The 27,802-nt window shown below is 36.5% G+C and overlaps 1 protein-coding gene across 1 annotated transcript; it reads left to right on the forward strand.

Annotated features, from left to right (window-relative positions):
- Positions 1–24,329: 24,329 nt before the first annotated feature.
- On the forward strand, positions 24,330–27,233 carry LOC123879783. Its single transcript, XM_045927680.1, has one exon. The coding sequence runs from the start codon at positions 24,486–24,488 to the stop codon at positions 27,231–27,233; it is 2,748 nt and encodes a 915-aa protein (XP_045783636.1). The 5' UTR covers positions 24,330–24,485.
- The last annotated feature ends 569 nt before the right edge of the window (positions 27,234–27,802 follow it).

Genomic DNA, 27,802 nt, shown 5'->3' on the forward strand with positions numbered 1-27,802 from the left:
CACTCCACAAATCCGGAGGTAAGATCTCATCATGACTAAGAAAATGAGCCCAAACTCGAAACACCTAGCTCTATTCGTCTCCGAGTTCCAATAGTGACTTTCGAGGTATACCATCAGGTCACTCCACAAATCCGGAGGTAAGATCTCGTCATGACTAAGAAAACGAGCCCAAACTCGAAACACCTAGCTCTATTCGTCTCCGAGTTCCAATAGTGACTTTCGAGGTATACCATCAGGTCACTCCACAAATCCGGAGGTAAGATCTCATCATGACTAAGAAAATGAGCCCAAACTCGAAACACCTAGCTCTATTCGTCTCCGAGTTCCAATAGTGACTTTCGAGGTATACCATCAGGTCACTCCACAAATCCGGAGGTAAGATCTCGTCATGACTAAGAAAACGAGCCCAAACTGGACACATCTAGTTCTTCTAGTCTTCAAGTTCCTGTCGCAGCCTTCGAAGTTCACTATCAGATCACTATCATGCTCAAGAAAAAAATCCAGCTAACGATAAAATGTGATAATAGGTACATAATATTATCATTATTATCTTACCTTGCCAAAATATCAGCACAATCACGGAATAAGTACCTATAAATATCAGTTAGGGTTTTGTCGAACTATTTTGTGTTCGTACAGCGATCTTTTCCACATCAAAAAATTATAGCAACCGACGCAGAGACCACCCACGAAGGCGGCTGGCCGCTGACTGATATAATTTTGAAATCATACCATTGCCTGCCCAATATCAAAATAACCCTTAGTGCACTGTATTAAGGTTTGCGGTTGAAGCAAAATACGTGAAAAATTTATACACGATGTTTTTATTTATTTTTATACTATTATTAATATAATAATCCTATATTTTGAGGTGCACATTATGTGCTAACGGAAAATATTTATTAGAAGAATAAAATCCGTACGTAAACTGAGAAAAATGTACCTAAACTTGACCCTAAATCGTTAATTCTGCGTGGAAGAGGTGAAGGAAAATCGTTCTTATAGTATCAAAATTAATGATTTTATCAAAAAATTACTCGATCTCTGGAGATAAAGGACCAATCTATTTTTAGCAATCTGTAGTTCCAATTTACTTAGTATATTTTAGCCACAAAGCGTACCGAAAATCTATACAAGTGTGCAAATACGTCCTTAAACCGACTCAAGTCTGAATGACTCGCGCACCATTGAAGCGTGGACTAGTACCAGTGTTGCTAGCCGAGGGGCATTACCACATATTAAGGCTTTTTCTATTGCAAGATAGATTTGGGCTTCGATGAGGTATAGGTTAGTGCGCGCTTGCCTAGAAAATGCTTATTCCCTCTTGTCTTGAACTCAATAAATGCTTAAGCATTTTATTTCTAATATTGTTAGCAGCATTGCCTTTGCTCAGTGTTTAATTTAAAAAAAAACTGAAAAAGTGTGAGTTGGACTAGCACACGAAAAGTTCCGTACCATCCCATCCCGTATTTTTAATATTCATGTCGACCATTTTGAATTTTTTATTATTTGTTATGGCAATAGAAATACACGCCCTGTGAAATTTTCAATTCTCTACCTTTTACTGTTCATGAGATACAGCACGCTGACAGACAGACGAACAGATGGACAGTGGAGGCCCAGTGATAAAGTCCCGTCGGTACCCTTCTGGTACGAAACCCTATCGCCATTCGCAGTAAAATATGAAATGAAAAATATTTCCAAGTAAACCAATCTATAGCGCTCTAGCACTGCTTCAGAAAGCAAATTCTACGAAGAAGCCGGTAAGAAACTCAGAGATTGCTATTTTCATGTAAAATGTTAGACATAGTAAGTACATGTATTAATAGTTTCCATGTAGCATGTGGAAGTTGTCCACGTGCTGTACTTCCTAGCCGGCTGGAAGCTGGGCTGGTTTCCGCATTTAAGTGTTTCCGTCTGTTGTGCGTGCGTTGCTTTTCCCTGTCGAAGTCTTCACTCCAACACAGCACTCCAGGAGCACGTGCGTCGGTGTTTCATCGACCTCCACGCGGGCCCTACACAGAGGACTGTCGGTGACACATATAACGAAAAGGTGTTTGTTTAGTGGGCTATCATAGTCCACTAAACACCTTTTCGTAAGTAGGGGCAAGTAATAACAAGGCACCACCTTTTACTGTTACCTCTGTCCAGGCGGAGTAGTTTGTTAGTTTGTCGTTGTCTGTCAGGGAAAGCTTCATTGGCTTGCCTGCAGTCTGTTGTGTTATTGTGTCGTTATAACGGTAACGGTTAGCACTGGGAGGCGGCAGGGGCAGCGATGGCAACACCGGCACGCTGCGCGCGCTCGCTCTATTTATACCGGTCCCGTGACCGCGCGGAGTGGAGCTTGCTTACACCGCGTGATCCGAGCGCGGCCCGCAGAGCATGACGCCCTGGCGCAGTGGTGCACTGGTGCTAAGCACCGTCCCGACTTCCGTTCCCGGCAGTGGCAATTCGACAATTTGTATTTTCTCAATTTCCAAAATGGAGCGGAAACGTGGACACTGACAGTCGGCCTCGTCCACAAACTAAAAGTCGCTCAGTGAACGAGGAAATTCGCAGAAGAACAAAAGCGACCGACATAGCTCAAAGATTAGCAAGCTGAAGTGGCAATGGGCAGGTCATGTCTGTCGCAGAACCGACGGCCGATGGGGCAGACGTGTTCATTGGTGAAGACGGTAGTGCGGGTGAATGAGGAAGGCCTATGTCCAGCTGTGGACGCATACAGGCTGATGGAATGGAATAGAAAAGAAAATAATTATCACAATTAATGTTGTCAATTGTTGTTTTTTAGCATAGTTAATCAATCATGATTAATATTCTCCTGTAACGGATGAGGATCGAACCGCTTTCCGAATTCAGTCCACTCCTGTAACCGTTGAGCTATTGAGGCTTTCTCATTCATTAGCTCGTCTCCGGCTGAGACACGTGTTCGCGAGGGGAGACTGATCACGCCCGTCCTGTCGCGAGAAGCGACGTCAATTAAACTAGCCCGGGAGCCCGTGACGAATTAAAAAGGTGCTTTATACAAATTATGAAAATTTAATTTTCGATACAACAATTAATTTAAAAATCCACAAAAACCACTATTCTTAATTTTTTGAGGTTTCTGTGTGCAGTCGGCACTGGCTGCCATATTTTTAATTATGGCTTGTTTAATTTTTTTAAACTCGTAGGAAAACTTTTGCTACTTATTCTACATCAAGACTTGCAAAAAAGACGTGCAAAAAGCAGATTCTATTGAGAAGAGCCGGCAACAAAGTCAGAAGTTTTACAGAATACAAAATGTGACAATATGCAGAAGTATCAGGCATGCAGGTTTCCTCCCGACGTTTCCCTTTAGTGTACCTAATCATGAATACGAAGTAAGTCCACCATCTCTCGGACAATGATTTCCCGCGAGCGCTGAATTAAATAATGTCGTTTAATTGCTATTGAATGCGTTCTTGACCAGATCCAGCAACTCCCGTGCGGAGTTGCTGGATCTTCCATCGGGCGCGTCCCCTGGGTGGTGGATAGGGGAATGCTTCCCAGATATGGGTGGTACCGGGGAAATCAAATACCCGGCGCGAACCAAAACCAGAAGGCATGGGCGTGCCTTTAGTCTTGCAAGACGCGGCCTAGGGGACTTCACCCCGACAGAAAAAGCAAGCTGTGGTCCAGCAAAAGATGAAAGCGAATAGTAAAGTTAATATACCCCAGGTGGGTACCGCAGCTGGTTCACCCTGCGGAGAATCCCACACTGAACCTAGTTCAGTCAGCCCTGCCGTTTCTGGGGAGGGCAACTATCGCTTTACACAAGGAGGTAATAATACAGACACGTGGGAAGAAAAGCAGAAAAAACTAGAAGAGCTCATAAACCCGTTCGCAAGAAGAGACTCTATCAGGAGAACGCCACCAGGAAGCGAAAAACTAATGAGTCAGCCATCAGAGGAAGATCAAATCGAAGACACGGAAGAACAAAAGGATATAGATTCAAGAAAAGAAACCCCAACGACAGAAGACCGACCAAAGAAAAGGAAGAAATTGTCAAGCCCCATCACACTACAACTGAGAGAAATTCAACCTTCGATAGAACTAACTAAACTGAAGGCAAGAAGCGACGCACTTAATCATTTTACAAAAGACAACAAAAATGTTCATAAAGAAATCAAGAAGTTCGCTATGGAGATTGGGAGCCTGGTTAACCAGGCGATCACAAGACATAAACATGACACGTATAGAATCCAAGAATTACAGAAAGAACTACAGGAGTATAGAGAGACACAAGAGTCCAGATACGTTAAACTAGAAAACGAACTGCAAGAACTCCGGACAGTATATGAAATGAGATTCCAAGGTATAGAAAATAACAGAGGGGATAAAGAATATAACTGCTATAAATGCTCTCTACAGGAGGATAAATTTAATTTAAACAAGTCAAAAATAAACAACTATGAAGAACTTGCCGAGGTTATTGAACAAGACTGGAGTGAGGATAGCTTTAAAACTGTTCAGACCGATCACGGGGACTTGTTTAATAACACATTTGAAAACGTTGTATATTTCTGCGATGAAAATAAAGAAAGACAGACTAGAATAGGGAAAAGAATTCTAAATAGACATCCGGAACTGCTGGAGGTAGAAAAGATAGTATGCAATGGTGGAAGCTATACTAGTATTAAGCAACACACTATATATAAAACTAAAGAAAGCAATTTCGCAAAAGAAAAGAATATTATTGCTTTCTTCTACGACCCATCAAAACAAGACGACCAAACCCAACGCGATGTTTTTCAACTGTGCCAGGAGTTAAGAAAACTGAGCGAAGAATACGAGACACGGAGAATAACAGTTGTGGCTCCCCAAAAAATAAAAGCAGGAAATATGAAAAAAATACTGGAGGCCACATTTCAAGGATCAGAGTTTAGACTAATGCTGAGAATAAGAAAGGAAAAGAATGAGCACAAAGTGAGGAAGAAAAATGCAGAGGACAATAACATTATAGTAATAGAAAACGAAGAAACCACCTACGCTGACACAGTCAAAAAACTCAAAGATGGCCTAAAGGACAGTGATACTCTAGAACATATAAAAGGAGTTAAAAAGACAAATTCGGGAAAGGTTCTAGTTAAGATCTCTGAAACTGCGGATAAGGACGACGTTATTAATAAGCTAACGGAGAACTGCAAGGTAACGGTGCATAAAAGGATGAAACGAAAGTTCCTACATATAAAAGAGGTTGATGCAACCACAGAAGAAGAAGACATAAAGATAGCAATACTGAATACAAGCTTAATTAACAATCAGGATCAATTAGAAGTCAAAGCACTACGCCCAATGAAAAATGGAAACCAAATAGCCACAATTTGGATGGAAGAGGCAGATTGCAAAAGGTTCTTACAGTTAGAGAAACTAAGAGTAGGATTAAATATATGCCAATTACAAGAGAGAATCGAAGTACTAAGATGCTACCGCTGCTGGGCGTATGATCACAAGGCAGCCCAATGCAGAGGAGAAGATAGGAGTGAGAAATGCCTGAAATGTACCAAAGATGGTCACAAAGCAAAAGACTGCAACGAGGAATCATTTTGTCCAAATTGTGAGGAACGAGGTCACAGAGCCGGAAGTGGTACGTGTAGAGCTTTCCAAAAAGCCCTAAGACTGGCAAAGAGCTACATAGGCCGGAGAAACAAAAATATTCCACGTTCACAGTCCTCCAGATAAATGCAAACAGGAGTATAAGCGCACACGATATGGCTAATGTAGTTGCAGCTGAGAGGAAATGCGACTTCATCGCTATCAGTGAACCAAATGTAAATAAGTGCAAGCTTAAAGGAAAGCATAGTTATAGTGATTCCAACGGTGATACAATGATTCTAAATTTTAGCAAGACATACCAGGTCAGATCTTTCCGCTCTGCAGATTGCTTTGTGTGTATAGAGACTGCGGACATCGCACTCTATACAGCGTATATATGAGCCCGAACAAATGTTCACTAGAGGATTTTAAAAACCACCTTGGCAAAATTGAACAGGACATACTAGAAGTACACGGGAAAAGTAAGAGAATTATTATAACAGGAGATCTTAATGCAAAGCATCCCTGCTGGGGCGGAACGCACACAAATAAAAAAGGAGAGGAACTGCTCGAATGGATATATAGACTGGACCTAGTTGTCCTAAATGATGGCAAGCAGCCCACCTGTGTTAGACAGAATGGAAACTCTTTCATAGATGTCACAATTACTAGTGGAATGCCTACAAAAGAAAAAATACTGTGGTCTGTTCTAGAGGAAGAATCTATGAGCGATCACAAATTTATCTTAATTGACATACACAGGACAAGAAGAGGGAACAAACCTAAGTTTAAATATGGAAAGACAAATCTAGAAAAATTCAATAAAAACTTTAGGAGTGAGATAGAAAAGGGAGAAATGAACTATGTACAATGTGAAAAAGCTTTAAGCAATGCATACAAAATTAGTACACCTCGCATAAAATGTGACGATGACTACATGCTCCCATACTGGTGGAATGAGAGTGCACAGAAAAAAATTAAAGAGACAAGGCAGAAAAGAAGGCAATTTCAAAAATGTAGAATTCCAAATGAAAGGGTAATACTGAAAGAAGAATATAGAATCTCTAAAAAAGAGTTAAAAAAGTTCATAGCGGTAGCAAAAGCGACAGCTTGGGACAATATGTGCAGAGGGCTTGAATCTGACATATATGGCGACGCATACAAAATTGTGAAAACCCAAATGCAGATCCCAAATCCAAAAGTTTGTCTATCTATAGAACAAAAAAAGGACATCTTCAAGAGCCTATTCATAACCTCTGTATATGCGACTAGCCCGACAAAAGAAGTGATCCAAAATGTAGACTTTCAAAGCGTTGCTTTTACCCAGGATGAAACAAGTGATAGCGCCAAAAAAATTAAAATAAATAAGGCCCCAGGACCAGATGCTATACCTGCAGAAGTAGTGAAGTCGGCTATCTGTAATAACTTAGAATACTTCACCTGCCTTTTTAACAAACTATTAGAACAAGGAAGCTTTCCTGATAGCTATAAAATTGCAAAGCTCGTACTGATTGATAAACCTAAAAAATCTCAGAACGAACATACGAAGTATAGACCCATCTGCTTAATAAATGTAATTGCAAAGACATATGAGAGACTAGTGAATATCCGGCTAACTCAGGAGATAGAAAAAAGCGGTGGACTGCACAAGAATCAGTACGGCTTCAGACCCGGCAGAACAACTGTTGACGCTGTTGAAGAGGTAATCCATGCAGCAAAAGAAGCTAAGCATAAAAATTTATGGAATTCCCTAATTCTGATCGACGTTCGAAATGCTTTTAATACGGCGACATGGTCGATTATAATTCAGAATCTAAGGGCTCGGAAAATAAATAAATACATAACCAATGCAATTGTGGACTATTTTATAAACCGCCACATCCAACTGGACAGTAAAGTCAGGGTAGAGGTCACTGGTGGAGTGCCACAAGGATCAGTGTTAGGCCCCACCTTGTGGAATATCCTTTACGATGACGTAATGAATATAGATGTCCCGGAAGGAGTTAAGCTGGTGTGCTACGCGGATGATCTGGCGATTTCGGTGACCGCGAATGATGCATTTGAGATGGTGGTAAAAGCAAATGAGACACTACATGCTGTCGACCTGTGGATGCGACAGAATAAACTGGAGATCGCACCAGAAAAAACAGAAGCCATCATCTTCAATAGGAGGAAAAATGCTCATAGCATACATTTTGACTGTGGAGGAACAGTGGTAGTCCCATCATCCAGTGTTACGTATTTAGGAGTCAAGCTGGACTGGGGGTTAAACTTCGGCCCGCACATAAAATCTGTCTGTGCGAAGGCTTCTAGGACCGCAGGGGCCCTATGCAAGTTACTCCTTAACACGAAGGGCCCAAGTGACAACAAAAGAAGAACACTGGCAATGGCTACCCAGTCGATAATACTATATGCTGCGCCTGTGTGGGAACCAGCAATGAAGTTCGCAGTGCACAAAAGGCAAATACTAAAAGCACAACGTGTGCTGGCGCTCCGAGTGTGCTCTGCCTATAAAACGGTATCCACGGATGCAGCGCTGGTACTGGCGAACTTAACACCCATCCACCTACTGGCTCTGGAGAGAACGGAGACAAGAAACACCAAAAACCCCGAACAAATTAGAGCCGCGAAAAAGGAAACCCTCGCAAGATGGCAAAAAGAATGGGATAACTCGATTAAAGGGAGATGGACACATTGCCTCATTCCGAGTCTGGAAGAATGGACTAACAGACAACATGGCCGACTATCTTACCGATTGACGCAATTTTTAACAGGGGACGGGGTTTTTATGGACTTCCTCGTACGTATCGGAAAGAGTCAACACGATACATGTTTTTACTGCAGCGAAGTAGATAACGCCATGCACACCATATTTGTCTGTGCGAAGTGGAAGACGGAAAGAGAAAAACTGGTGAATAAAATAGGAGACATTACAGCAGAAAATGTAGTTAAAAAGATGCTAGCAAAAGAAGAGAATTGGGTTGCTGTTGCAAAGTACGCCGAAGTAATCATGAAGGAAAAGGAGGAAGAAGAGAAAAGGAGGGAAAGAAGTAGATGAAGGGACAAAAGTGTTGTGCTGTGTTTTAGGCTGCGAGGCGGGCACACAGCCAACAAGGAGACAGCAGGGGTTTTAGCCGGTAAGAGTCCGGCACTACCCAGTGGGTGTCCATGAGGATTTCCCCTGCTGTATAAGAAAAAAAAAAAAAAAAAAAAAAAAAAAAAAAAAAAAAAAAAAAAAAAAAAAAAGAATGCGTTCTTGAAACTAAACCTACAATTTCATTGACGAAAACTCTACTACTTACACTCTGTCCTTGGACTAATTAATGCCTACATAATATTTCTCACTCGCTATCATTTCTTCTGTGTCAAAACTATGAAGCGGAGTGTAGAGCTCGTGATATGCTCGCGAGGATGCTCCGGTGTCGGAGTGAAACGTGTATGTGTGTTCTAGAAAGTATGTGTGGTGTGGCGTGTATTGCTTGCTTTTCCTGCTTCTTTAGTGTGGGAGGGCAGGTGATTTGTCTGTTTTAGAGTATTAAGCCTCAGGTTCCTTCGCGTCCGACTACTAGCCCTGACCCTGACCTCAATAGAGCCCCTTGCGAGCCGGACATCATTACAATATCTGCAGCCAGGTCACAGGAAGGTACCCCTCTGTCTCTCCGCATCGTTTTCCTCATCGCTGAGGGTCATGACTCAATTTTTATTCATCACAGGCACGCCCACGCCGCGCCATTATCAGATACAACGGTTCCCGCTCTAAGGCTTGCTTTTGAATCCTAAACGGTCGGTACCACAAATATTAGATCCTTGGTTTATTTTTTAATTTATGGACTGGCGCTTGGCTGGAATCAGACCTCCTGGCGAGTGATGCAGTGCGTCTGATAATGCCTATTCACTGTTGACTTGAAGGTATTGACAGTGGAGGGGAAAACTTGTAACTGAACTAACGGGGTCCTAAGAAACTCTACCCTATTTTTTCTTCGGATCTTTCTAAAGATTACATTTTAAAATAATTTCTTAAAAGTGGCACGTGTATCGTATAGTGGTAGGACCCCTTGCGATGTTGTGTCCATAATAAACCAAGAACTTTTAGAGCGTCGGAAATAATGAGTTCATCAGACTTAAACGACTTTACGGAGTTAAAGTATTGAAAATGTGTAGTTGCGTATAACATCTCTCATGCATTCGGTCCAAGCGACCATATGCCAGTGCTAGCTGAGTTCGAGTATTGAAAATGTGTTGTTTGTGTATGAATACTTATTTAGCATTTGGTCTGATAAGACTAATGCTAGTTCAAGAATCAAAAATGTGTATTCTCTCATAGGAAAGTATTAAAATATGAAAGGATCATGAGACTGCTCTTACAAAACAACACTTCATATAGAGCCCTACTTATTAGACGTGTGTGTGTGAGTGTGCTTCTTCCCTCGTAAAGGAAGAAGTTGTGTGCGGCATCATTCGCTCCAGTTGGCGTAAAAAGGGTTTAGAGTGAATGATGGTACGTAGCTCCACCACGCCACGTACGGTGAGCTTCTGCCTTCCCTTGGTATTCCATCGACATACTGGGACCCTCGATAAATCAAGAGATCAATATGGCACATAAAATACCAAAGAACAGTAGCCCCCCCCCACGTCATCATCCAAATAAACAGCGCAGCGTATGCAAGCATACTTTATGAAGTGGTGCGTGTGTCAGATCAAGATGAATTTATGCCTATATCTATTATGCTAAAATTGATCCAATCGTAAACTTAGAGACTGAACTAAATATTGGTTATTATGTTTGGAACGGAACGTTATTATTCCGTGACAGTTTCACTGCCAATGTGCTGCCATCAAACAAGAGTATGATATTGTTATAATGTCTTTTATTATTCATCATAGTTTAATTTGGTATCTAGGAATATGACAATATGTAAAATATTAAGATGCAAATTATCAATACATATCACTAGTTAATTTATTGTAAAATAAATACTGTCAATATACTAAGATTGACATGATACTACTGGATTTAACATTTATCATATAGTAGTCAATAGTTATTATGTAAAATAAGGAATAAGAGAATATCTAAAATATTATGATGTTAATTATCAATACATGTCACTAATTATTAATTGTAAATTAAATACTGTCACTATACTAGGGTTGACATGATACCGCTGGATTTGGTATACAGTTGTCAATAGTTATTATGTGAAATAATATGTAAACCATCGATTTATTATGTAATTAATTATTATTGTCAAATTAACAATATGTAAACCATAAATATGTGTTGTTGATGATATTATTATGTTAAATTAAATATTGTGTTAGGTTGGTACATTGTACCAACCTTCGAATAAATATTAAGATGGACGTCACAATGGATTCCCGCCTTGTTTGCGATGGCAGTGTCTATAAAAGTACCTTACCTCGACGGAGAGTGGTCATTCTGGTGTAATAATTCAGTCTACGACATTCTTGTGTTAGTCTTGTGATATAATTCAAATAGTAAAGTCAGTCTGGTACAAACGGTGAAGTTCTTGATGCCAGAGCAAACAAGGGCGGCAGGTTATACCAAAGTTAAGTATTCTTATATTATTTTATTATAAATTGATATTGATATAATTGATAACTATTTGCTGGTTATAACTGATTGTTATAAATGTGTACCAAGTATGTTTTGTAACTATTTATTGTATGTTGTAATGATTTTTAAAAGACGTGTGTCGTGGAGTTTCTTTGCCCTTTCTTCTACACGACGAAACACCTTTGCGAAACGGGCGGTAGAGTCATCTTTAAATAAATAGATCTATGCTGAACAATACAATAAAATACAGATAGATCTATAAAGATTAAAGTGAGAAAGATATCTGAATAAACGACTAATTATTATTATTCAGCTTGGTTTGTTTTACTTATGTGTTTACTACCTACCCTCTCTTCGTAATTAATTAACTTTATCTATTGAAGTGAAAGTATAGGTTAGGTTTTTAACTTATTTTATTTTAGAAAACAGTTTAGGATTTTTACATTTACTAAATAATACAGTAGTTGCTTTGCTTGATTTTAATTGTTAAATGATTCAATATTTAGGCTTTACCTGACAAAATCATAGCTACCTACAAGTTTAAATAAAAGATAGATCATAACTTTTATTAGTCATCATTTAAGCCCACTATTTAACCCAAAAAATCTCACATCAGAAGTGGGATACGATAAGATTTTGTCTTTTCAAAATACTAATACTTTTCAAATACTTTCAGTAATCGTGGATGCGGCCTCTCCTCGAAACGACAGGCTGCTGCCTGTCGTCAACGGCATTTGAGATTCGATGGCAGAGAGTGGTGGACAACCCTGTCGTCAGTGGCACTTGGTGCTAGTGTAGCACCGCTAGTTAAAACGTCGCTTCGTTGGTGAAGCTCAATGCTACAGCTAAGTTCTAGTGTTTATTTTTTTAGTGAAGGTGGTTACAAAAGTTTTAGTCAATAAGACAAATATAGATTAAGGTAATTTTACTTAGATTAATAGCAAAGCTAGTTAGGCGTCAGATTGGCCGAACGATTTATTTAAAATGTATTTGTGAAATAATCACAAAATTATAATACTCTGTCAAAGCAAAAATAACAACAAATCAGTAGATTTGCTTTTGAGAATAATATCATAACCATTTACATCAGCTACAAAACTGAACAGACTGTGTGAATTTTCTAAATTATGATTTACATAACCTAAGCATTAAAAAAAAAAACCTATTTTATTTTACTTTCTTTTAATCTTTGTCACTCAAGTATATATTTTTGTCTCTCTTCAAAGAACTTTACTTAAAATTATTCCCCTTAAGTATAGTTTGATTTCTAACCTTATTAATAAAATATCCTTACTGTTTTTATCTTTAGCAAAACAGTCAAGTACATAGATACCTAATTTTAATAAGTTTTCCTACTAATAGTAATACATCCATTTTATTTTAGAAATACCTACATTATAACATTTTATAATTTTGTTTTTCTCGAGTTGTTTTGACAAAGGAAGGAAGGGAGAAATCACATACTATTGTATGTGAAAATAAAGACGATGTTTTTTCACATAGCAAAAGATAGGCACAATGTTTTATAACAACTAATAAAACAAATTCTTTAATAATCCAATTTCGGCCTGACGTCTAGCTATCTTAGTTTTCATGGCAGTAACATTGACATTGAATCTTTGAATATTAATTGTGTTACGAATGACATAATCGTATTTATACATAACTTCTTTTTATACGTTGTACTTTGTTACGAATAACATCATTCTATATATTTTTTTTTTATGTCGGTATTTTACTACCGCAGTTGATTTAATTTCACTGGATACAATGTTCTATTTTCCTATGTACTTCGAGAGCGAAGTACTTATCAGAATGGCCGAGCAATATATAAATATACTAATAATCTAAATGCTAAATGACACAAAGAAAAAGAAAGAAAAAAAGAGAAAGAAAAAAAAAAAAAATTTGCAATGGGGAAAAATATTATGGGACAAATTCCGAATGGGACAAGTGTTTATATTCCCGAAATGGGACAAATATTAAAATTCCCGTATGGGACAAAAGTTGGGATTCTCAAATGGGACAAGAGGAGTTAGGTTAGTTAGGTCTGCCTGGCGCTAATCATTACTAGTACTAAATTTTTTTGGTCTAGTAATGTTAGATGGCTTGTGCGGATCAGTGCTAGTACTGTGATCTAGTTCTTGTCCATGGTACAAGACCCATTTATGGGGATGGCAGACAGTTAGGTAGGTAGTTAGGTTTGCCTGGCGCTAATCATTACTAGTACTAATGCTACATTGTTTATTTTTATTTTTAGTCTAGTAATGTTAGATGGCTTGTGCGGACAAGTGCTAGTACTGTGATCTAGTACTTGGCCATGGTACAAGACCCATTTATGGGGATGGCAAACAGTTAGGTAGGTAGTTAGGTCTGCCTGGCGCTAATCATTACTAGTACTAATGCTACATTATTTGTTTTTATTTTTGGTCTAGTAATGTTAGATGGCTTGTGCGGATCAGTGCTAGTACTGTGATCTAGTTCTTGTCCATGGTACAAGACCCATTTATGGGGATGGCAGACAGTTAGGTAGGTAGTTAGGTTTGCCTGGCGCTAATCATTACTAGTACTAATGCTACATTGTATATTTTTATTTTTGGTCTAGTAATGTTAGATGGCTTGTGCGGACAAGTGCTAGTACTGTGATCTAGTACTTGGCCATGGTACAAGACCCATTATGGGGATGGCAAACAGTTAGGTAGGTTAGGTAGTTAGGCTGCCTGGCACTAATCATTACTAATACCACAAAAAAAAAAAAAGAGAGAAATTGGTTTAGTAATGTTAGACGGCTTGTGCGGACAAGTGCTAGTACTGTGATCTAGTACTTGGCCATGGTACAAGACCCATTTATGGGGAGGCAGCGGTTAGGCCAGTTAGTTAGGGCTGCTGGCACTAATCATTACTATTACCAAAAAAAAAAAAAGGGGAAAACTGGTTTAGTAATGTTAGACGGCTTGTTCGGACGGTGCTAGTACAGAAATATGTACTAGACGACAGTCTAGTACAAGACCCATAATTTTATGGGGAGCAGCCAGTTAGGGACTGTTAGGCTGCTTGTTCTTTTACTCAGTTACTAATAGGTTAGCTGTTAGCTTATAGATCTTTTTTTAGCTTACAGACATATTTTTTTTTATAGCTTACAGATATTTTTTTTATATAGCTCACAGATATATATTTTTTTTATATAGCTTACAGATATTTTTTTTTGTAGCTCAGCTAGGCATTTTTTTTCTTTTCTTTCTCGGCCCCTTTATATGTAAGGTCTATATTTATGCTAAAATTTATCTATGTCATCTCAGAATGACTTTTATTTCTATATGCTAAAATTTATCTTTCCCTATGTACTTCGGGAGCGAAGTACTTGTCAGTCTGGCCGTGTCAGATCAAGATGAATTTATGCCTATATCTATTATGCTAAAATTGATCCAATCGTAAACTTAGAGACTGAACTAAATATTGGTTATTATGTTTGGAACGGAACGTTATTATTCCGTGACAGTTTCACTGCCAATGTGCTGCCATCAAACAAGAGTATGATATTGTTATAATGTCTTTTATTATTCATCATAGTTTAATTTGGTATCTAGGAATATGACAATATGTAAAATATTAAGATGCAAATTATCAATACATATCACTAGTTAATTTATTGTAAAATAAATACTGTCAATATACTAAGATTGACATGATACTACTGGATTTAACATTTATCATATAGTAGTCAATAGTTATTATGTAAAATAAGGAATAAGAGAATATCTAAAATATTATGATGTTAATTATCAATACATGTCACTAATTATTAATTGTAAATTAAATACTGTCACTATACTAGGGTTGACATGATACCGCTGGATTTGGTATACAGTTGTCAATAGTTATTATGTGAAATAATATGTAAACCATCGATTTATTATGTAATTAATTATTATTGTCAAATTAACAATATGTAAACCATAAATATGTGTTGTTGATGATATTATTATGTTAAATTAAATATTGTGTTAGGTTGGTACATTGTACCAACCTTCGAATAAATATTAAGATGGACGTCACAATGGATTCCCGCCTTGTTTGCGATGGCAGTGTCTATAAAAGTACCTTACCTCGACGGAGAGTGGTCATTCTGGTGTAATAATTCAGTCTACGACATTCTTGTGTTAGTCTTGTGATATAATTCAAATAGTAAAGTCAGTCTGGTACAAACGGTGAAGTTCTTGATGCCAGAGCAAACAAGGGCGGCAGGTTATACCAAAGTTAAGTATTCTTATATTATTTTATTATAAATTGATATTGATATAATTGATAACTATTTGCTGGTTATAACTGATTGTTATAAATGTGTACCAAGTATGTTTTGTAACTATTTATTGTATGTTGTAATGATTTTTAAAAGACGTGTGTCGTGGAGTTTCTTTGCCCTTTCTTCTACACGACGAAACACCTTTGCGAAACGGGCGGTAGAGTCATCTTTAAATAAATAGATCTATGCTGAACAATACAATAAAATACAGATAGATCTATAAAGATTAAAGTGAGAAAGATATCTGAATAAACGACTAATTATTATTATTCAGCTTGGTTTGTTTTACTTATGTGTTTACTACCTACCCTCTCTTCGTAATTAATTAACTTTATCTATTGAAGTGAAAGTATAGGTTAGGTTTTTAACTTATTTTATTTTAGAAAACAGTTTAGGATTTTTACATTTACTAAATAATACAGTAGTTGCTTTGCTTGATTTTAATTGTTAAATGATTCAATATTTAGGCTTTACCTGACAAAATCATAGCTACCTACAAGTTAAAATAAAAGATAGATCATAACTTTTATTAGTCATCATTTAAGCCCACTCTGTAACCGAAAATCTAACACGTGCCACTTATGATCCCACGTTGCAGCCGAAGCTGAAACAGCATTTTTATAGTGGTGCCCTCCCACTACAGACCTGTAATAGGTTTCAAGGACGGGTCAGACTCACTGCGGGAATATCCACAGGCCTTAACCCGACCTTCAGTATATATGCATTAGCGTAATTTTGTATGGGTATGTTATTGATATTGGATAATCACCACAAGGCAGTTAAGCATTCCAACGAATGTCAGAATACAAACAGAACAGCAGTATTACCTGCCCTCTGTGGTCAGTCCGTTATTAAAGCACATTAGAATCATCTCAGCAAAGGATTCACAAAGCGCCCAAGACACTAGAGCTCTCCTCACTTAGGATTCACAAAGCATTAAGGGCACTAGGGTTCTCCCTCGCATAAGTTTCTTCCAACGCGCTCTGTTATATGTCAGATAGGCAATACCATCGCAAGCCATCTCAAGCAAGGATCACCGAACATCCGGAGGACACGCGGTTCTGAACCCCGCCTGAGCAGCCACGTCGTCAACAGTTCAAACATAAATCGCTTTTAGATCTTAGGAGGCATCGCCCCTATACATATATATATATATATATTGTATAACAAATATATCTGTGTAATCAAAGTGGTCCCTTCTATTAGAATATTTGCTTAGAGTGTTTCTCTCTGTTTGCGCCACTCCCTCTCTCTCGCACTCCTATAAACCTAAATTATCCATCGCACTCCGTCCCTTCGCGCACATTCGAAAACTCACACGCAAGATTCAACGCCAGTCGCTAAAAAACGCTCTCGCCGGTCGACCGTGCTAAACCCGCATAAATAAATAACTCACGCTGTTCTACACGCAAAAATCGAGCCAAAATAAAGTGAAGTGCTGTGCTGTGAACCGTAATTTTGGGTAAGATCTGGCGAAATCACAAACACAATCTTTATGATAAATTATGATACTTTTATTTCATATTTAAATTTATTAACTTTTACATTTGTATCAAATAAATGTTGTTCCTCTTACGTTAGTATATTTTCGAATGTCGTCGTTTTAAAACCACTCTTACAGGTAACCTATCCACGTTTATTAGCCACTCCCCTTTTTATCTTATCGTTATCGGCCAATCCAAATTGCACAATGAATAAACTTAGTGACTAATATACAAATCATCAAGCTCGTTTAACAAATCATCTAAGTAATAAAGATGTTTTCATCTTATATATTGATTACAAATATTATCCTTTATTATGCTACAATTCATCAACTAAAAACTATAAGAATTTTATATACAGTATGTTTATCGATCAGATGTTGAACAACTTCAGCCAATCAATGACGCCTTCTAATATGATGTTATGATTTGTTATGATTTGAGTGGCGCCAACTATTTAATCAGTAACTTCTACACGTTTATAGATAATTAATATGGGCCAAGCTTACAGCTCGGCCATCCTGTTTTAAGCGAGTCTCATCGCTTTTAAAAAAAATTAAAACTCTAGTAACATGTAAACTTCACAACCAAAATGACAAAGACTTAGTTCAACAAAACAAAAAAAAATTAAGATAGTAATTAATTAAATTAATATTCTTGCTAACCTTAACTAGAAGGAATATACAGTTTTATTGATACATTGGTATTGATTATGATTGCAACTTAATTTTAGAGCACTCGCAGCAACCCTTTCCATCCGATATAATTAGAAAATAGCAGACAAACACAATTCAATTCCAAACTATTTACCCTCGCAACTTTACCTGCCAGTCTACAGTAGCACTCAAATTTAGCCTTTAATCTAAATTCATTTTACTGTTCTCTTCCGCTAATATTAAAATAAAAAGATGCAGACACTCTAAATTTATAAATAATTTTTCAAAAATTATAAAGATATCAAAAATTGCGAGACCAGCAGCAACTAAAGGAGGCCTCAATTTAATCAAAGAAGGTAGGTATATGCATAAAGTTCGAAGTATCAATTATAACTCACAAGCCAATATTTTACAGGAACACTCAATAGAGATTTGGGGATGAGCATGTAAAACTAATTACTAAAAACTACTTTAAAGGGTTTCAAGTATCTCAAAATAAATTGTTAAAAGTTCTGTTCCAACTAGACTCTCCTCCCCACTAAAGAATTATATAAGAAAACTGATGAACTATATTATATAAGTCAATTATACAAATTCAAAATATGTCTATTTGTTAGGAAAATACTATTAAAGTCCGTACATACACGCATCACTTTAAAGCTAAATCTCATAAATATGGTACACAAAACGAACATACCTATTATGCTACAATTACATAAAGCTAGGACTAATTATGGTATGAAAACTACCTAGCTCTACTACATAATGTACTTGCCGAAACTCATACTGGAGGAAAAATCTTTTACAAAGTTTAAAGTTTAATCAAACAGTGTCAAACACCATAGATATCTTAGCTAGATGTAGGTATAGTTTGTTAACGAATATAACGTGTTTTGACTTTTTATATTATTGTATAGTCACCATACCTTTAAAGATTATGTTTTCTTCTATATTTATATTTAGAATCGGGAGCGATTCTTAATATGAATATGTGTAAGTGAACTTCTTGTCCTTTTGATAAAATAAACTCTTTAAACTTAAAGTTAATCGCCGCCAGTTCTCGATTTAAATCACAAAACATTTTCATACACTTTCAACGCAATAGTTTTACGCACATTTCTTCTTCCCTTGTTATTGGAAAATCGCGGATTCCGAGCCTTGGCGCGTCTCTCTTCTACCGGGATACATATATGATTGTCCTTATTTCCCTCCAGATCCAAATTTTTAATGACCCTTATCCTAGGGTCCACCTCCTTCCTCCTATAGGACTTTTTGTCCATAGCCCGTAACCTCGGGGCTTCCGACCTTTCCTTCCTTGGGACTTTGTGTCCCTGACCCATACCTAGTTTTGGGTCATTCCTTTCCCACATTTGTTCATTTCCAACATCCTTGGATCCTGCAAACATAAAACACTTTGAGTAGACCGTTCATTTAATTTTGTTTCATAAGCATCCATCATAATACAATCCGACCTAAGAGAAGTAATTTTACTTGGTAACCTAGAAAACCTATTATCATTATTATAATTTAGTTTTCTCCAGTTCCGTACCCCTCGAAGGGTGCCTACGAGACCCTATTTTCTAAACCTCTGCTCTCCGTCCGTCTGTCCGTCTGCACGTGCGTCACGGCCTGAACCGTAAACGGCGTATCGTGAACCGTGATAGATAGAGAGTTGAAAGGAACGTGATTACGGATGTATGAAAATCCTATGCCTGGTTGCTTCCAATTCAAAGTTTTTCTTTTAATGTAGATTACGCTTCCCATATTTCTTACAATTACCTATTGTTTTTTTTTTTCTAGCAAAATCCACATTCTGAAGTACTAATGGACAATGTTAAACAAACGCCAGGGTACAGTAGTTGCGTCACTTGTGCCTCTTAACCATATAATATCTACATGCAAAAAGAATCTTTGATTTATAATTTCACGTGATACTTATATATTTTATTTTAGCCATAATATGCACCATATGGCGTACTTTGTCGTTTCGAGTAACATAAGCAGAACTACCAAATTCGACCCTGGGAACGACACAGTCGCGACTCGCCGCCGAATGATACCTATTAGTTTATCATTAATTCCTTTTCATAGAGAAAAGCGATATCAACATAATAGCAGGGAAAAAATGAAATAAATATTCCGTTCGATACATCTCTATTCTCTACGACATCAAGAACTCTATCACAAGCTGATCGATCATAAAGACTAGAAGAAAGTAGGTACCTTATACATTATTTTATATGTTAACCGTAATGACCCGCATCTGTTCGATTTTCCTTTATTCGTTTCGTAAAAGATTCATCCTCGTACGTCCATCATCATCATCATCGTCATCTACATCGTCATCATCATAAGGTCACTGTTGAACATAAACCTTCCCTAGTAAGCACCACACGTACTGTCCTCAGCCTTCCTCATTCAACCCCTGGTTCCTATTGATACAAACCACTAAACCCCCCCCATCAAATGTGTACCTGTCTACATCCATCCATCATACCCAAATGCCGTGCTGGTTGATGTGATGAGCGACAAAGTGTTAACCTCTTCAATACGTCATGGAACTGTAGGAATAGCCATGGAAGACCTCCAAACCGAACGTTGATATTTTGTGTAAGTGGTCCCACGAGTCAAAAAAAATATTCTTGTCCATAAAGGAACAAGCCACGATATAGATTCTTCTATCGGAACTTAAATATTCCAATCACTGCATGCATTCCAGCTAATCAGTTTGCTACTGTATATTTGAAGTTGATAATAAATAAAAATGTTAGCTTAATTAAATTCCTATGATAATTCGATTTTTGGTGCATCAACCAGCTTCACCTATTATGTAAAATTAAATATATATATTTTTTTAATTACCGGCTGTACATTTTAAACTAACCTAAGCAAAATATACTTTCTTACTAATAACTTAATCTTAAAAATTTTCAAGAGGATCCTTCCGCCTCAAATTAACTCAATGATAAAAATGAACAGGAAACTTTAAATGTTGTAAAATCCAGTCAGTGCTTCGTACCTTGCTTTATTAATCCAATAGGTACTTCTTTGGATTTTGTCAAAACAAAATACTTTTACTTGTTGAGTGTATAATAAATAAATAATGTAATAAATCAATTAACTGTTAAAGCTAATAACTTTTACAGAAAGCGAACCTCATGATATCTCTTATGAGTTTTAAGCGTAAAATTACCACGCCGAAAACAAAACATGAGCTGACAGTATTCTTATTTGATATACGTAATCCAGTAATACTATATCTATCTACATAATTCGTAAATATGTATGTATAGTTTGTAAGTTACTATTTCACTTTATGCTGTTTCAATGCTTTAAGTTATTATTTTTATCTTTGTCTCATTTTTTTAGTTTAGCCTCATTCTATTTTTAAACTTACTATTTCGCTATAATATTTACAAGTAACCTCATCGAAGACTACACGGTCTTCTGATAACCCAACAAGCATTTATCCAACAGCTATCGCTTTCACCCGAACGGAGGTTCCCTGAAATATACTGAGATAACAATACCTAGTTGACACATGGATGTACAAGAGCGACAACAAGCTATGACCCCCTCTAGTCATAACTATATCTTTATGATTGTAACATTTCAAACAGTGAAAGTATGTATAAACGATTTCGTCCATAGGACATGCGCTCTAAAGAATGTTAATATAATTATCAGCAACTAAAAGCTTGAAGAAACTAATAGGTACAACTTGTCTTTGAAGTATGAAAATATGCACATTTATCAAGTATACCAGTTCATCAAATATTAAAGTACGCATTTATAAAATGATAACTCACTTATTAATCAAGATAACTACCTGTTTATCAAACCTACCCTACCAAATATAAATAACTACTCACCAAATGTAATACTTTATAACTTAAGTAAAAATATGAAACAAATGTGCATCAACCACATACATACACTCTTCAAATTCATCCATTTATCAAAATGTTATATAATATAACCATTCACCAAATCCATTATATACTTAGTTCATTAAATAGTTTAGTCAAACTTTACTCCACTTGCCACGATTGCAAATTTTCAAACCAACCAGTTTCAACCACTGTGCCTCCAAAATAATCAGATGCAAACATTGCAGCTCATCTCACTTGATAATGCATCCCTCCCTCAGAAAAACAGGCATTAGGAATGTCTTTCCAAGACGCGCGAGAGACAGCCACCGTGGCTTTTCGCGAGATTTAATCCAAATTGAACTAATGCCTAAATAAATGATTTAATTAGAGGGCGATTGCTTTTGCAACCTCTAACCGTCCAATCAAACACCGAAAGTATTCAATAATCCGAGACGTAAATAAAAACCCGTCAGAACACCGTATTTATAAAAAAAGAGACAAGGAAAAGATTCCTCCTCGCAATAGATCGCGTGACATCCAACAAGTGAATTATCGACTTTATTACACAACTTATCCTCAACATGTTTTACATCATTTCCTACAATTGAAATCTTTCTATTTTAAATACCCTAACTACAACTTCATAATCCAACCAAAAATTACACTAGATTTATCCCTCGGTCCCACATCTTTAATGCTTTTTTTTTCTGTTTGGGTAACTAAAACAAAAAAAATATATATAAAAATATATAATAAATATAAAAATATATGTTATAAAACGTTGTCAAAGCTTTCCTGAACGCGCTAAATAAGCAAAAACATAAAATCAGGCGAAATGACAGACCAGCCGAAAAACCTTCAATGCTTAATCAGCCTAAAAAAAAAAAAAATTATGATCAATATTCATATTATTATCATTAGATACTACCGGCGCTCCTAAGCGAAATTTATAAGGCACCGCATTTCGATTTTATCAAACAGACTGATCAATTTCGAGAGCACAACAAACGTGGTTTCCTGAGAGTTTTGTTAACTGAATGCATATCGAAACTGAACTATCGCGAAGCGAGTCAAGCGAGCGTGAATTTTTTTTTTTTTTTTTTTTTAAATATATTTCTGGGATAATGTCATGCCACAAACGCGAGCGTAGTGCAAAGATATTTGCCTAAAATTTCTTTCGTACAACAAAGAAAATAGTATTTTGGTAGTAGGTACTTATTATCGCGCCCTGCCCTAAGGGCAGTACTGTAGGTATATTACCATTAAAAAAAAAACTTACTCTAATTTTAATAGAACATTTGCCAGGAATTTAACCCGCCAAGCGATGTTAATCCAATAAAAACAAAATCATATTGCATTTAAATGCGGCAGTACACAGTTAATTGCGTGAATACAGGTAAAAAAAAAAAAAAAACCCCGCTGCCCATATACTATACCTACCTACTACTCGTAGTACTCAAATTATTGTGCCAGTATTAAAAGTAAATTAGCTGTTATCTAGCGTGGTAGACTACGGCCTAAACCCTTCTCATTCTGTGAGGAGACACTTGTTGCTCAGTAGTGGGCTGGCCATGGGTTGTTCATGGTGAGCTGTTATCAGCAAAGTTATGTTTGAAACTCAAACATTACGCGTTTCAAGTGGTAAAAATAGATAAATGAAAACATTTCTCCTCACTTTTGTAAAAAAAAACACTTATTTATGCACCCCGTATTTAAAACTATCTGACTACCTACCTACCATAATTTTAAATTTAGTTAAAGAATAACCAGATAAGTTAAACCTACTTTTACACCCATTTTAGGATTTATATTTCTCAAAATGCTCAATTTATTAACCCTGGTCACTATTACTTTATTACAACGGATCACCTTCATTTTTATCAATTAACATTTTATATCCCCCATCACTTAGTAACCATTACAAGTAGAGACGGATTATTTCACTGGCAGGCGTAAAACGAAAAGCTATTTCATGTAACTTTTTCTACCTTATCCCAAAGCGGTTTACAAAAAATAATAATTTCACAAAACAACATTCAAGATGCCCAATGAGTGCTGTGTGATAATATCGCGTCACTGTGTGCTAGAAAAAGGAAAACATCTATCTATACAATGTGTCTAAATTAATTAAAGGTTTTTTGAGAACTTTTCCTATCAGCCGATAGATGGCGTTAGTTGAATATTACTTCACGCTAAAATGTAAGCCCATAGGAGCCATATATTGAGATAATCATATTTTTGTCTCGAGCAGCAACAAGAGTAGTAAAGCAGCAACAAGAGTAGTAAAGTAGCAACAATAGGAGCAACAGCAGCAGTGAAGTAGCAGCAATACAAGAGTAGTGAAATAGTGTATTAAATAGCAATAAAGGTGTAAATCAAAAGTGCAGTGATGTTTAAATTGTGTGCCCTATAGAATAACAACAGTGAGTAACAAATGCATTAAACATTATGGTGCCGAAACCCGGGAATAAACTGTAAGTAATAGAACTTAAGTTAATATCAGTGAAAAAAGACTTAGTGCAAATCGTGTTGAAAAAAGACTTAGTAAAAATCGTGTTGAAAAAGACTTAGTAAAAATCGTGTTGAAAAAGACTTAGAAAAATAACGCCTGTGAAATAACTTAGAAAATTACGTCTGTGAAATAACTTAGAAAAATTACGTCTGTGAAAAAACTTAGAAAAATTTCGTATTTGAATAAACTTAAACTAAATTTCGCTTCGAAAGGACTTAGAGAAAATCGTCGTGTAAACACATAGAAAAATTTCGATTTAAATTAACTTTGAACTTTTACTTGTGAATAAACTTAGAGAACTTTTTAATCATTTGTGGACTTAGTCTCTGAACGTAATAGTGACTTCGTTTTTAGAACTTAAATGAACTTTGAAACTAATAACTGGATGATTTTATAATGCTTACACTATCAAGTTTTAAGTATTTTGGACATTTTTAAATTATTTCTGTGATACAACTGGACTTTATTTTTTGTTGAACATTAGTATTGTGTTAACTTAGTACTTCAAAAAATTACAAATAAAAATGAATCCGCTAATACTTGTTCAAGAAGATCGTTTTGAAAACTTAATGAAGGCTGATAAAAATTACAAAAAGACACCTAAAGAGAGACTAACTAAGGGTTACAGTGAATCTAGATTAGAATCCTTAGAAACATTGTGGAGCGAATTTAAGTTGGATCATCGACAAATAGTGGCGCAGGCTACTAAAGACACAAGAAAAGATTTAGCATATTTTACAGAAGATTTATATGAGCAATTTGAAGAACTTTACACTACCTACAAATCAATGTTAAAAAATAAACTCGAGCAATTTAAGCCCACAAAACACACTGAAACTGTGTCAATATCTAACTCTGGATCATGTTTAGCGCATAATGAAGTACATTTACCTTTGATTAAACTACCCTCATTTAGTGGAAAATATAATGAATGGCAATCTTTTCATGATTTATTTGATAGTTTAATTCACAACAACAGCAAGTTAAAGAGTGTTCAAAAACTTCATTACTTGAAGAGTTGCTTAAGTGGAGAACCTGAAGTTTTATTGCGCGACTTAACTATTACTGATGCAAACTATGAGGAGGCGTGGTTGCTATTAAAAAGGCGATACGACAACAAGAGATTCAATTGCAACGCTGTTCTTAAATCATTATTTTCCATTAAACAAACGAGTCATGAGTCGGCTAGTGCACTTAAACTTATTCTTGATACAACATTGAGCTGTCTGAAACAATTGAAGAACTTGGGTATTGATGTCACATCTTGGGATTCAATTTTGATATACTTAGTGGTTTCTAAATTAGATATTGAATCTCATAAGCAGTGGGAAATCCAAATGAGCCATTTAACACCTGAGGAAATGCCCAAGTGGAATCAACTTGCTGAGTTTTTAGAAGCTAGATTCCGAGCGCTAGAAATGATTGATACTAATAAGGCCAAACATCCAGTTCAGAGTAACCATGCATCAAAACCCAAATCATTTCATACCACACTTGATAATCAGAATAAGAAAGAGCCAGTTTGTGCACTATGCGAAGAAAATCATCACCTTTACGCTTGTAAGAAATTTGGTGTGCAACAACCAAAGGAAAGACAAGACTTCGTACAAGCCAAGGGACTTTGTTTTAACTGCTTAGCTCCATTTCATTCAGTGAAAAATTGCAGGCTAGCAAAATCTTGTCAAAAATGCGGGCGAAAACATCACACATTATTGCACTTCAACAAAGAAGCCAGAGACCAAGAAGGCTTTATGAGTACTACTGAGAACTTACACCTTGACACTAACAATTCTGAGAAACATGCGCAATCATCAACTTCGTTGGGAACTGAGACGAGAATCATATCTAACTTTGCGAAAGAGAAACTACAACCCAACGAAGTCCTACTGGCAACCGCGCTTGTTAAAACTAGAGCAAAGAACGGCTGTGAGCACCACATTAGAGCTCTTTTAGATCAGGGCTCACAGGCGTCATTCATCACGGAAGCTACAATTCAACTGCTTGGACTTAAGCGCTCACCAGTCAATGCGTGGGTGTCAGGTCTAGGGCCTGGTGGAACGAGAGTTAAGTACATGGTTTCTCTCCATGTCGAATCACGCCAGAACCCAGAAAAATCAATCCAAGTAGATGCATATGTACTGAGATCATTTTCGTGGGTACTTCCGTCGAGTAATCTTACATCACCTGACTGTCTAGAATTTGGAGATTTAGTTCTAGCTGATCCAGGCTACGCAACTTCAGGTAAAATTGATCTTTTGCTTGGAGCTGAAGTGTACAGTAAGATATTAACTGAGGGCATGATCAAACATCCAAAAGGTAACTTAATTGCACAAAACACCATTTTTGGATGGATAGTAACCGGAGAAGTATCGAATGATACAAATTCACACAGTAAAAGAGTAGTTAACATGCACCTCAAAATAAGAGTAGAAAACAAACGTAAACAATTTCCGAAGATTGAGACAGAGCTTATAGATAGTTACCACAAGAATCTAACTAGAGAAGAAATTAAATCACAAAACTTACCAACGAATATGAGTGCTAACGATGGGCGGTACGTTGTGCTGCCGTTAGAGAAAGAATCACCTGATTGTGAAGAAAAACAGTTCAAGGCTTTAAAGAGATCTCATTCTATAGAAAGAAAACTAAAGAAAAATTCTAATTACTATGAAGAAGATCAAAAAATTCAGGAAGAAGATATCACTTTAAATTCAAATATAGAAATCATAGAAAAGAATAAAGAGACAAAAGATTCTGCAGCAGATATTGTCCATCAACACGCTGAAATAAGGGAAGACAAAATGTACGATCAAGTGAAAGTACATGAAAAAGATACAAAATATCAGCGTTTACTTTGGAAACATAATTCTTTTCAGCCAGTTCAGCACTACCAATTACTAACTTCAAAATTTGCAACAGTTTGTGAACCTTATCTAGATAAAAAGTATTCGGAACAAATAACTAAAGACGAAGAACATAATTTTGCAATCGCTGTAGAAAAGGGTTCGGAAATGAAATTTAACGTTGACAACCTTGTGGCTACTCATGGTTCTAGAGAAGAAGCTGTAGAAGGAGTTATTTACATAGAAATGAGTAAGCTATTAAGAGTATTAGAAATACACTTCCAAAAATTACATGTAGTAAATTTAGAATGGGATGACACAATAATAACGAAAGAGCAAGTTAGAATGAAGAATTTTAAGATACTGAGAAAAATTCAACTGATAGATAGTTTTAGCCGAGAACTGCATGCTTCAAATAATACATCTTAAACAGCTCATGCCACTGGAGACCAAATTCACATGAGTTTGATTACTGCCAACATAAAGATTACATCAATACAAAAGAAAGTAACTACTGTAAGATTAAAACTTTGTGATAGATTTCTGGTTGCAAAGTTAATATACGAGTTGGTCCTAATTTTAAACGTATTCAAATATTATGATCTTCACGTTTGGAGTGACTCGGCTGTGATATTGACATGGCTGAAGAGTTTGCCAAATTATTACACGAATTTCATAAACAACCGAGTCTCTGAAATCATCAACATAATTGAATACAGACAACGAACGAAAGTTCGTATAATTTATCCTAACAAACCAGACATCTCCACACACAGAGCAGAGAAAACATCCAAGAATTTAGCTGAAGCTGAAACGAGAAAAGAAACAGAGAACGAATTACTATCAACTAAAATCTTAATACTACCAAGAGAGTTATTTACACTAACTAAAAAGAAAAATGAAAAGAGAAATAAACTAAAAGTTCCTATAACTATTGATAAAATGAAGATTTCGCTACCAAATCACTTGAAAGAGTCGGAAGAAATAGAAGATTACGA

This window comes from Maniola jurtina, chromosome W (assembly GCF_905333055.1).
Source record: "Maniola jurtina chromosome W, ilManJurt1.1, whole genome shotgun sequence".
NCBI lineage: Eukaryota > Metazoa > Arthropoda > Insecta > Lepidoptera > Nymphalidae > Maniola > Maniola jurtina.

Bases quoted from the DNA above. Each gene is read 5' to 3' on its own strand.
- LOC123879783 (XM_045927680.1), top strand. From the start codon at position 24,486: ATGAATCCGCTAATACTTGTTCAAGAAGATCGTTTTGAAAACTTAATG.